The following is a 12722-nucleotide window of genomic DNA, read 5'->3' on the forward strand; positions in this document are numbered from 1 at the left end:
TTTCAGGGGGTTGCCAAAGGCTGTTGGGAGAGCAGCGAGAAAGGCAGGTTAGATCCATGTCCCTGTTTCACCTTGAGGAAGGTAAAGTGCTGTGCTGGGAGTCAGGTCAGGGAAGAGGAGATGTGCCGTGTCCTGGCTTCCCAACCAACTTCTCCTAAGGATGTGGCTGCTCACACCGTGGGTGTTATTGGCGTGGATACCTACCACCAGCAGTGACAGCACTTTGTTCCCTTCCCTGCCATCTTAGCTGACATGACTTCTGTCTCCAAACCTTTGGCCAGACTGGAAAAAATCACAGGAACCTCATAAGATAATCCATCACTTGACTGGGGAAACTGGCTGTGAACCTCTGGCTGAGGAAAGGCCATTGGAAAGGGAGCTCTCACCAATAAAACTAAGCAAAATGAAAGGTATTTCCAGCAAAAAAAAAGGAGAGGGGATCTGGCACCACAACACCTGCCTAGATTGTGTCAGTGCAGCTGAGCCACATTCAGCCCATGAGACAACCTCATGCATGTCCTCCTTGCCTCGGAGGCGATGGACTGGTGGGGATGTGAGCATGGGTCTGCCTCCACAGGCTCAGTGACCAAACGCCCCAGCCACCATGAAAGGCTAGGTACTGAGAGATGCGACCTGCTAGTACGATGTCTGTGCTGCAGAACAAACTTCTCATCCAGAGACTGCATTAGACTGGGTTCTCCTCTCCTGGAGAGATGGGAACCACCATGGCCCATGGGGAATGGGGTTTGTTTGACCTGGACTTAGCACTTGGGATGAAGTTTGAGCCGGACGAGAACCAGCTAGCAGATACACCCCGTGTCTTATTGATGTGAAGACTTCCAAGGTAGGTTAGCTACCTTTTCCAGCTCTATGCTGCAGCTTACTGAGAAGCAGATGGATAAAACTCTATGGCCTGCACTATACAAAATATTTTGGTAGATGATCACAATGGACACTTCAACCTTTCTAATTAATAGTTCCCTTTTGCCATGTTAAAAATAAGCTTGATTATCATTTGCTTTTGCTTTGCTTTTTCCTCTCTTGTACACGCTTCCACCTCCTGCTCTCAGCCGAGCCCGGAAGCAGAAGTATCACGTTACTATGAGAGAAGCTAGTTTTGTGGTATTTCCATCCCATCCAGAGCCAGGAAACAGGCAATTTTGCAAGACAGCTTGTACTCAGTAAATTTCCAGCTCAGTTTATATTTTTGTATTTATTTAGATTTGTGCTAACCATGTAAAAGAGCACTCATCCCAAGTGAGGTGCTGTGGACAGGCTTTCAAAAAAACCAGATTTCATAGACCAAGGACCCTGAGCAACAGGCTTTTCACTGGACTGGTAGCTTCTGGCTAAGTCCTGTCTTCTGAAAAGACACCCAGGATTGACAAAGGCATGGGCAGTCAACTTCTGATAACACTAACTCTTCACAATAACTCGAGAGTAAACTTTTAGTAATTCCCACCAGTACAACCACCATTTCTGACAACATTTTCCTGTACTCTTGAGACCTTCCCTTGAACTTTTGTTTCTCCCTTCCCTTTCTTTTTCTGCATGATAAATTGTATCTGTAGCACATCGCAATTACAACTCTCACAGTCTTCGGCTAGGTGCATGATACCCCCACCAGCGTCTTCCCGCATCCCAGCTGAGCAACCAGGGACCTGGGCAGATGTTTATGCTTGCATGGGAAGAGCATGGAGGGCTCCAGGGACCAAACTCTCCTCTCTTGACTCCTCTTCTCCTTCAGCAGCAAAGTCCTGCCACAGGCAGAAAAATCTGCATTTCCCATGGGATGGCAGTGCTCACAACACCAGCTGCTCTGCTTGTTTAGGTCTGCAGCCAACCCGCCCTTACTTCTGCGTGCCAGCGTTCCCAAATACCCTCAGATTGAGTTGCGTGTGCACAAACCACACATGCTCATACATAACACATACACCCTCAACTCTTAAAACAGAAAGATGAAGGGTTGGGAGGATTTTTTGGAGGCACCAAGAATTCTGCTGTCTTTATCAAATTAGGGTGAAAACTTTCATGCCAGATAAAGCCACCGTTACAGCTCCCTGGTGGGCTACAAATGAGCCTGAACCAACCTCAAAGCCAGCAAAAGTTGCCTTGGAAAAAAAAAACAACCAAGCTCTGAGCCAACTGCCATCGTCCAAGACCAACTCGAGACTGAAAATGGGGGTTTTTTGAACCCTGTTTCAAAGTTGCCCTGTGCTCTGCTGAACACAACTGCAGGGTCTCTGCAACAGTGCCCAGGTGTTTCATGCCGTAATGCTGGCGGGGTGGGGAGGAAAGAGCAGCTGAATATAACTTTATATCTATTGGTAAGAGAGCAAATGCTTCTAGGAGAGGATTGTGAAATTTGGATTGACATTATCACAGTTGAAGGCCGTTGTTACACAAAATTGTGACAATGTGCCAGAGTCCACGGCTTATGTGGTAACTCGGTGTTATTGGGACCAAAGCCTACAGAGCATGTTGCAGACTTGGGGGGCCAGAAGGGAATATTTTATAAAGGGATTTGGAACCTTGGGGCTGTAACTGGATCCCCACACCACTCTCGCCATCTGGATGAAATTGCAGGGGTTTTGAATGGGGGTTGGGCTGGGGTGACAGGGCCCACGTAAAGCAATGCCTCAGTTGACCCCACGGCCATGCAGATGGGTGTGAGCGTTGCCCCGGCCAAGGCCGTGTGGCTGCTCGCCGCTGCCAGCCGCAGCAGCATCCCTGCTCCCTGCTTCCCACCGCAGCAGCATCCCTGCTCCCCGCTTCCCAAGGCAACAGCCCGGCTGCGACGGTGCCCTGCCCCGGCCCCAGGCCGTTGGTCGGCCCCCCGCTGCCAGCCGCAGCAGCATCCCTGCTCCCTGCTTCCCACCGCAGCAGCATCCCTGCTCCCCGCTTCCCAAGGCAACAGCCCGGCTGCGACGGTGCCCTCCTCTGCCACAAGCTATGGCAGGGCTGGGGCATGGCCCAGCTCAGGCAATGGATCTCAGCTGGCTCCCACCGCTGGGGCACGCTTTTCTTCCAGCAGATTAGGTTAAAATTTGGAACAGAAGCAGTTCATTTCTTCCTATATCAACTTTGCCATCTCCACAGTTTGTTTAACAGGCTATAGATGGCTTCAAACTCCAGCCAAGGGGTGGGAGATTGTGCAATAATTTACCACAAGAAGGGCTGTTAAGAAAACTCCGGCTCGTACCAAGTCAGATACCGAGGGCGTTAGTTGACAACATGATCTACGACAGATTTAAACAGTTATTAAAGTCATAAGGACAGGACACTGCCAGTTCGACCATGCTCCTACAGATTTAGCTTATTGGTTTGGCTTCTCAGGTAATGGTCCCTGGTTCTGGACATGCCCAGGTCTCACCTTACCTGAGCGGCAGTGGACGAAGGCAGAGACACGGTGAGAGGTGGAGGTCATGGAGTAAGAAACCTACTGTACAAAAAATAAAAGGGTAACTGTTGGCTCTTTGCAGCAAGAGAAACACGTTGAAACAGCAAAGTTCTAAAGACTATTTGTCTTGTGCCTCGCAGCTTCCTGCTTCAGACTAAAAAAGTACGGCATATAAATAGAGCGGGCAAGTGTGAACGGATGATAGCAACACACTGCTCCACATTTAAAAAATCCCTGGAGCTGGAGTTCCTTCTGAGTCGTTTGGGATGATTCTTGTGCAAATAGGGACATTCAGTACAGCTGCCTGCAAACAGGAGCCACGCTGCTCCTGCGGGCATCCCGGGACAGCAGAGAGGTTAGCAGCCTTAAATCTCAGTTTTCTCCACTTAAAAATAAACTTGGCAGCCCTCCCCAGAAAACAAGAAGGCTCCTTCCAAAGAAAACATCCTCGCCTGCAGATGCTTTTGTCTGTGGAAACAGAGGACCCGAATTTGCTCGTAGGCCACATCGACGTGAGCCCACTGAGGTTGGCGCGGCTGATGTTGAGGGAGATGTTAGCTCCCTGAAACACCTTCTGAATTAAAATGTACCTTTGGGGAAAACATTTAAAAAAATACAAGCCTCGGCATTAGGTTTTCAGCATGTGAAAATGCTCCCATTTGGGCTTAGCAGCTTAGTTCTGATTTGGGGGGGGGGCGTTATTTTTTTTTTAAATGTGACTGTAATCTGAGGTTGAAAAGTAAACTTTCAACTCATGAAAACCCATTTTCTCTTAGGACATACTTTTTGCAGAACGATCTAAGAAACCTAGTAGCAAACAAGCCCGTTCCTATTTAACTTTTAAGTTATACCATGAATATAAAATCAAGTTCATTCTACTCAGGAACTCAGCAGGTTGGTATAACAAGTGCACAGAAACAACAGCTTGCTCTGTTTAATGGGATTTTTCTTATTAATTCATTAGCAGTCTTTTTCTACACAAAGAGGAGGCCTCATTCTTTTCCTCATAAATATTGACTTTCTGTAACAAACACAGCTGGGGGGGGAAGCACTTAATATGTTGTAGTTCTCCTGTCACACGTTTGTAGGGTGCTTTCTTTTTTTCACAAGACCACAGATTTCCTCATCCCGAGGTGTCTCAAGAGAGACAGTGGCTGTCGGCTGTTTGTCTTCCTCAATCCTTTCACCTAGAAGAGAGGGGGAAACCCCCGGCGTCTCTCTCAACGTGCTACTTGAAGAAGCTACATGAAAAAACAAAAAGGAAAAAAAAAAAAGGGCACCAAAACCCTCACACACACAAAAGCCCCCACCCTAGTAAGAGAAGGCACATCAAGCCTTCAAGCCTGTAGCCTCTGCATCGGTATCATTTGAGGGCTGGATTCCCAAAATTAAGGTCTTAGACTGGCACTGGGAACGCATGATGGGACAGCAAGAGGCTCCTAAGCACCACCAGCAATTCTGTCCTGAAAGGCCGTTGGCTGGTGATGTCCTGGCGGGCCTGCCCCGCTGCTCCCCTGAGGGACGTGAGGATGGGATGTCACCTCGCTCCTGCTGACTGCCACATGTGATGCTCAGGACACTCAAAGCCTTGCAGTAAGTCGCCAACTCCTCACGTCGGCCCCAAGGAGACAGCGAGAGCCAATGTGCCTTAGGCACCAGCAGAAAACCCTGAGGCCGTTCGGCCGGAGCCTGTTCCTCTCCACCAGCGATGCTCATGTCCATCAGGATCCCTGCATCTGCCCACCTTCAACCAGGGCTGCCCCTGGCCTGCCAGCTACGGGCCAAACAAAAAGCATGTGAGCAAATTATACACCGAAGTGCCACCCAATCTTCAGGAAAGGCAGCAATCCGACTCATTCTCCTCAACGGCACCATTTGTGCCTGAAATAAAATAGATCCTCACTTTCACTGCTGGATTCAGCCTCCATCCATTCAGGACTGTACCGATGCCGCCTGCTTTGCCACTTAGAAGAAACGGATGCCTACCCACAGCCTCGTCACCCATGGATTTCCCAGCAGCCTTCAGTTCAGCAAAACGCATTTCCCCGCACCTCCAGCACCAAGAATAAGTGAGACAGATGTATATAAAATGACACACTTTATTAAAAGTTACATTCAGCAGCAATGGACATATTTTCTTAAGTAGATTTTAACTGTCAAGGAGCTTACAATTATAAATCCCCCTAAGGCATTAAAAGCTCTTAGATGTTTTAACTTCTTTGCAATCATTTCATATAAATAGGCAAGGTAAATGATGCTTGCCTAAGGAAAGGATACCCCAGCTGCATTAAACAAAGATACACATATAAATATATGTATAAAACAATGATTTTTTTTTTTTTTTGTTATACACTCATTGATGGGGCTATTTCACAGCCTTTAAGGCTTGGGCTCTGGCCCTGCAACTATTATTCACATAAGGAGTTGCCATGTGCGAGCGTAGAGATTGCTCACACGTATGAAAGCTGCAGGGCAGGGCCTAAGCTTCGGCAGAATCAGCTCAGTGAAACGTATTTACAGTCTGTGCAAGTAGCATCACCTACTGTTATTGATTATGGAGGTCTCTCTCGGAAGCTATCAACAGCAGAAAGGCACCGTGACAAAGGCAAATCGGCATCCGCTAGCTCTTAGTTTTTGACACCGAAGAGCAGTATTGGGGCTCTTGAGCCTTGGGGACATCATTTGGGGTGCGAGACAGAGAGAGCACCAGCAGCACGCAACTGCAGGCCTGAGCTCAGGGCACAACCGCATCGAGCCTCAAGTTCTTCCAGCTCCGACAACAGAAACCTCCTCTTGATGTGCAGTGGTTCATTTGCTTTTTCCGAGTGTAAACAAGAAAAATGCCAATCACTTCCAGTATTAGCCAACCGCCCACCCCCAATAAATAGTGATCGTTTAATTCATCTTTGTTCCATTAAACTGTGCTTTATGCCTCTAATAAGCATGTGTGTGAGGAAGAGGAAACTGCTGTTGAAACAGAAGCTGTGACTAGATCTGAGGAGCTGCATAAACCAATTTGAATTAATACAGCTGCAGGGTCTGAGTCTCTACCAACTTACCACTGGCTTTACATTTGCGTGCAACTCCTTTGGCTTCACGATGTACAATAGGTCAAGTCAGAAAGGCAAATCTGGCTTTACGTTACACTGGTGGCTGGTTACTGCACGGCGCGTGGCTGATGCAAACTCCCAGAATCAATTCACTGCAAAGCCTCTCAGAGCTGAACGCCAATTGGTACCTGAAGCCCTGTCCTCATTGACAGGCAAGGCTGACAGAAGGGGTTTCCACCACCACAGAGATGCTGGAGCAGTAGCATCAAGACCTCATACACAGCAACCGTGAAGGAAAGGCACGTTCCAAGTTATATTCCTAAAATATCTCGGTCATTCATTGAAGACAACCACTCTTCTGTATTCTGCTTTGACCTAGCAGCTTTCCTACCATCAGCTCCCCATGCCACAGCTCTGCTCTCCAAAGACCAACTCTCCAAAGGTAACTCCAGCCTTGGAAGCAAACACACAGTTATTGACGATCTCAACCCAGCTCCCGTTGCCTCTACACACACCCTCTGCCTGGGAAGCAGCTAACATCTGGCTGCAGCGAGGTTGTGAAAATTTAGTCTCCCACCACTCGCTTTCATCGGCCTCGCGCCGTTTCTCATAACCACCACTTGCTCTTCACCTTAGCACATGGAGGCAGAGATTCGAGAGAATTTCTTAGAGGAAAAATAGACCCTAAACTTGGAAATGGCCATCACCTCTCACAACCAGGATGATCTATGGACTAAAGGAAAGTCAACAGAAAAAAGATTTTCTTTCCATAAAATACACAAATCCCTGCTTTCCACACAGTGTTTTTGAAGGACACAAATGAAGCCAATGGCAAATGTTTTAATGGACAAAGAATCAGACCCTAAAGTATATTATTTTTATCTTGGCCATCTCACCGGCACAAAAAAAGAGATGGCTTCCAAGAACAGATTGGAATTTGGAACAAAGAGAGGGAAATGCCCCTTCCTTCCTTTTACTCTAGACCTGTTGGTTTGCATCGTGCCTTAAATAAGACGACAGCATTTCTTCAGAGAGAAACTAGAAATAGTAGAGCCAACAATATGTTTTCACCTTTGATGAAAATGGCTTTTATAACAAAATGGAAATGTTACAGGGGGAAAATTGTTGCAAAAATATTTTGGTTTGAAAAGGGACTCCACATAATGGAGGTGCATCTTCAGATGCACCAAGGACAATCAGGTACACAAACTCCCCTGAAAATGAGTGACCTGTGACCACAACTCCCATCTGTGCCCCCAAAAGCTTCTCCTAAAAGAGAGAAGAGACCTCCTGGACTCTGTGGAAACGGTGTAACTTTTCTTTTAAAGCCACCCCAAGAAATGCTGCCACCTTATGTAGAGCCTAGAGCTGGAAGGAGCTCCTCTGGCATTGCCCACATCCCCACCAGCCAGGCCTGTGGGGAGAGACCACTCCTGCAAGCCCCTGAAAGAGGAAGGGTGGGCAAAGGCGGGCGAAGCCCATGAGCTTTAGCTCAGAAGAAAGCTGGCAAAATATGGTGCTTCCTCAAGTCAACTAGCGCTGAAGATGAGTTTATGGAAGGTAATGAAACCATTACAGCTCCGTACAGAAAGACATTTCTAAGCTTTGTAAAAAAACCATAAAATCCCATACATGCTTCAAACTACAGGTATAATTTTTTTTTTTCCTGTATTCTCCATTGGAACTTGAATTTAAAACACAGTTTAACTCCTCAGTGTGTGAAATCTCACAGCCACATTAATCGAGAACATCTGAAGCCAGGAGAAAGAAATCACTTCCAGTTATGTTGTCAGTGTTATGTGCATAACATTCCCACAGCTGTAGATCCATTGTGCTCCATGTTATAAATAAGAAATTGCATGGTGACAGCTAAAATTCAAAAGCGTTAATGTTTCTCTTTGCAACTCTTTTTCTATTTTTTTCTTATTTTTTTTTTTTGTTTTTTCAGTCTTTTGAGGTTTCTCCCCTTTCCCTCCAAGTAGAAGTTACTTGAAGCATAGTAAACGCCAAGCAAACATGACTAATGTTGCTATTTGGCAAATAAGCCAGAAACGACTTCTAGCGATTCCGAACCAGGCTATCGTATATGCGTTAACAAACATTTCTCCTTCTTCTGCTCATCTGGGTTATTCCGGCGCTTCAGGGAGAAGGGCAAGGGCAGCTCTCGGGATGCGGCCAAACGCTGCCCCGACCTCCATCGCACAGGGCAGCTACCGCCGAAGCCATCGAGTTGCAGAGCGCAAAGGCAGCTGAGTCGGGCCCCGCGAATGAATACAAACCAGCTCCTTTCTATCTCTCCCATTCTAGGTTGTGGTCCCTTTCAACCATGAAAAACAGCTACAAATTGTTCCCAGAGCTAAACCACTTAACATCTTGGCACTTGGTTGTTTTTAACTTTGTAACAATAGGCACTGTTCACTCCTCTCAATCTCAGCTTTTTATTCTATAATAAAGCAGGAATACTGATGAAAGGCTAGTCACGGCTTCTCCCCGTGGTATCAGGGTGGTGGCATGTGATGATTCACATGGGGTGTGTTTGATCCAAGAAAGCCCAGCCTCTGCTTATTCTTCCTTTGTTCTGTCATCTAAGGTGGAAAGGCAGAGAGAGACGAGTTGAGAATTTTTTTTTCATTTTTTTTTTTCCTTTTTACTATTATTTTGCAGTCAGAGAGCAAGATACATATAAGCAAAACAACAGGGAGTGGAATTCTTTTCTTCAGCATTGAAAATTACAAGTAAGAGATGCCTTTGAAGTGGGAGATCTGTTTCCTGCAAAGTATGGACATTTTATTCTCATCGCTACATTATTCTTATCCAGCGGCAGCTCTCACAGTGTATTATTTGCACTGCTATTGCGTTGTGTAGCCCTGCGGAGGGTCACCATTTGCACTTGGTGCTGTACAATCACAGAATTAAAAGAGGGTCCCAGCCCCAGAGAGTTTAATTTTAAGCTAGGGGAGAACAGATTCAGCCAGAGGGGGATAAAAAAACCCCACCAGAACAGTATGGGTAAGCACAATAAGCAAGGGTCTCGGCACATCCAGCCTAAACCTTTGTCGAGTTTTTCAGAAGGGAAAAAGAGTTCCAAGGAGGGATTCGAAGGGGATAATCACATAACTCTGCTGATGCCGCTGAAATGCTTCCCACAAAGAAAAACACAAAGATGCTTTTCTGAAACTGTAATGAGCAAACCAGAGGTGACCAGCATCTTCAGCTGGCCCTCTGATCCCGAAGTGAGAGAAAACACATTGAGGCGGTTTAGGCAGGAGCAGGGCTTTACGGGAGGCCAGCAGCTTGTGCTCCGCACAGCGGGGAAGGGGGAGCCGCGGGAGGAGCACCAAGACAAGGGTGACACCAGCAAAGCAACAGGCTCGGCGAATTTGTTTTCGCAACAGCCCTGCTGGTATTCTTGGGCGGGGGGGGGCGGAATCCAAGTGTCGGATTCAGAAGGCTTTTCTGCCGATTCCCATCAGTACGCAGCTGTTTCTGACGCTACACCTTCTTTTATTGCCAGGTTATGCAGTACCTGCATATGCAAAGCCCGTCATCGCTTCTGCCGTTTTCCCTCTGTCCTCGCAACTCACTGGGAGGATTTCATAACTAATTCCCCCTCGGCTCTTCTCCTTACCTGTTCTCCGCTGTTGCTAACAGGGTACAATTTCATTCCAAACCCGTATCAGAGTATCTACTCAGAAAGCTTACTGGAGGGAAAGATAAAACCTTTCGAAGACAAAAAGTCTCTTTGGTAACACTGTCCTGACTGTGACCTGCTGAAAGGCAGCGCGTTCACCCACAGGCGCTCAGGCTGTTACCCACTGCAGGACGCTTACCTGTTCCTTGAGCTCAGCAAGCTGGCTGGAGAGCTGTTTCACGAGGCTCATGGTGGACTCCAGCCTCTCTTGCAGGTTCCTGATTTCGTTTTGCTCGCTGTCGCCTTCATTGCTAACCAGGGACATGGCTCTCATCCGAGGGAACCAGTCCAAATTCTTCTCCTACGTGGGTATTAGAAAAATCAGCAATGTTAGGAGGGATTGATGCAGTGCTACTACGCTGAGATTAGAGAAACAAAAACTCAGAAGGACTTCTACCCCATGGATGACACACAGCAAGAGAGCTTACGAAGCAGTAAATTCAGAAAGTATTTTACACAAGCATTTTTATTCTTAGTTCTCCTTAAGATACAAAGAAGGCACCAACTGCAAAATCTTGGTTCCCCACAGTTGCACCTGTATTACAGCGTGGGCCGTGCCGGCACGTGCATCCGCGACTCTGGCACGCAGAAGCGCCCGCCGGGTCAGCTCTGGGGAGGCTTCTCTGGTACACCGGCACCCAGAAAGCCCGAGTGCTCCCCGGGCTTTGCTCTTAAGTGTATGCAGGGACACATTTCCCCACTGTCTCTTCAGCTTGGCTGGCCTCCACCTTTTTCGGCTATCCCTGCATCAATGTCAGCGAGCCAACACTGGAAAACAAGACAAGCCTTAGTCCTCTCCAGACTGGCCTGGAGCGTGCCTACTGCAAGAGCAGAAGGACTTTGGACTGAATTCAGCTGCCCACAACAGAAGATTTGGGGTCCTGGGAATGGCTTAGGCTTCAGCCTGCTACTCCGATTGTACACCTTAGGCAAACGCAAGCACAACCCCGTGGCCAAGGGCTAACCCGCTAAGGACCAAGCATTGCATGGAACAGCACTGAATTGGGTGTTTCTCTATTCATAGACCCCGGCTATGAGTTTAATCATGATAAAAATACTGTAAATAGATGCTACGAGTCAGGAAGGTGCTGTGTATCGGTATGAGCCTGAATCTCCTCCATGGCTCGAGGGCACAGATATTTGTGTGCAAAGCGTACCAGACCGAGAAGACTGGAGGGTACAAGCCCAGTAGTGGCAACCATGTGGCAAGCAACCTGATTTGCCTTAAGGCATAAGACAAGGGCAACAGGTCCCATAGCTGGCGATGCGTTACATCAGTGCACCTCTGCCCTCCACCTTGGGGGGCGTGGGAGGATGTGGTTAGATCATATGCCTGGTGTTTTGCAATGGGCCTCTGCGGACACGTGCACTCGATAACTTTAGCAGAGAAACAGAACGATCTGGAGTGTGTTTCTTCCAGGCTCCTGCGCTGTGAATGGCCCCACACAAATAGCACTGTATGGAAAAGAAAAGGAGGAAAAGAGGAGAGACAGGAGGAGAGGAGGAAAGGAAAGGAGTTCTCTCCAGAAGTCCACATACAAGACGCCTGGCAGGCAAGAGCTGTGCTACTTACGTTGTCTGGGCTTGGTACTTGGTAAAGTTTTAAGTACATTGCACTTGCTGCAGCCCCAGACTTTGCCTGACCGTGAAAATACAAAAGCCACCGCTGACAGTGCAGTATTTGCAGCTGGGCAGCCCAGGGCAGCTGCATGCGAGCGGGTTCCACTCAGGCTGGCCTGGCAGAGCTGTGAGCCTGGGGACGCGCCGAGCGGATACAGCTTTATTGTGTTTCCAGAGAGAGTTGCTTTCAACTACGTGGTGCTCTGCCCTGATCGCCAACCCCTCCCCTCCTACAGCAACATGGTTTAGAAACAACCAAGCAAATCCTCAGTAAGCATGGCAGCACTTACAGTATTCATGTTTTTCCACTATTTGCGTTAGCCCAGTCCCCTCTGTTACCCTGGGTAAGACTAAATGCAAAGGCGTAAGAATTTTGGCTTCTCTTCTTCTTTTTAACTCAAAACTTCTACTGAGTTTCTGTGCGGCTGCGCAACCTCCGGTCCTGTTGCTAAAAGGACAAGATGTTCAGGGAATAAGACCGTGCCCCTCTGTTGCATTTTGCAGCCCAGGGCTCAGCCAGCTGCGTGCGCTGGTGGAATGAGGCCTCCTTCCTCGCTGCCCACTTTTTTGAGCCTCGTGATCTCATTATGACAATTTACTGTGGTTACACATGATGCCATTTTCAATGGGTCATAACTCATTCAAATCAAAACCTGTTTTCACCAGCTCTGCTGGTGAGTTCGAAAGGAGCGCACGTGACCCTCCCTTCCCTGCTGGATATCCCCAGCGGACACACGGAGCGGTAGGCTCCTTTTTCTGCTGCATGGGTTTCTGCTTACAAGACCAGCATTCATTTTCTACGAGTACGCTCCGATATTTATTTTAAATTTATTTTGGCTAGGATCTAGCAGAGCATTCATCACGTGCCGAGCGTTAAGCACAGGTGCACTCATTTATACTAAGCTTAGTTTGTGCACAGTGCCTTTCTGGATCAATGCCTTTTTTTTTTTTTTTTTTTTTT

General features: G+C 47.6%; 1 protein-coding gene across 1 annotated transcript in view; it reads right to left on the reverse strand.

The window, feature by feature from the left end:
• Window positions 1-8452: 8452 nt before the first annotated feature.
• ITPR2 (inositol 1,4,5-trisphosphate receptor type 2) overlaps window positions 8453-12722 on the reverse strand; it is a 240872-nt gene continuing 236602 nt past the window's right edge. Inside the window, exons 57-58 of the mRNA XM_035888507.1 lie at window positions 10281-10442; window positions 8453-9035 (exon numbers count right to left, since the gene is read on the reverse strand). Of these exons, the coding sequence (XP_035744400.1) occupies window positions 8949-9035; window positions 10281-10442 (249 nt within the window). The 3' untranslated portion in view covers window positions 8453-8948. The remainder of the gene's footprint in view (window positions 9036-10280; window positions 10443-12722) is intronic.

Source organism: Egretta garzetta, unplaced genomic scaffold (genome assembly GCF_000687185.1).
Source record: "Egretta garzetta isolate BGI_Z169 unplaced genomic scaffold, ASM68718v1 scaffold81, whole genome shotgun sequence".
Taxonomy (NCBI): domain Eukaryota; kingdom Metazoa; phylum Chordata; class Aves; order Pelecaniformes; family Ardeidae; genus Egretta; species Egretta garzetta.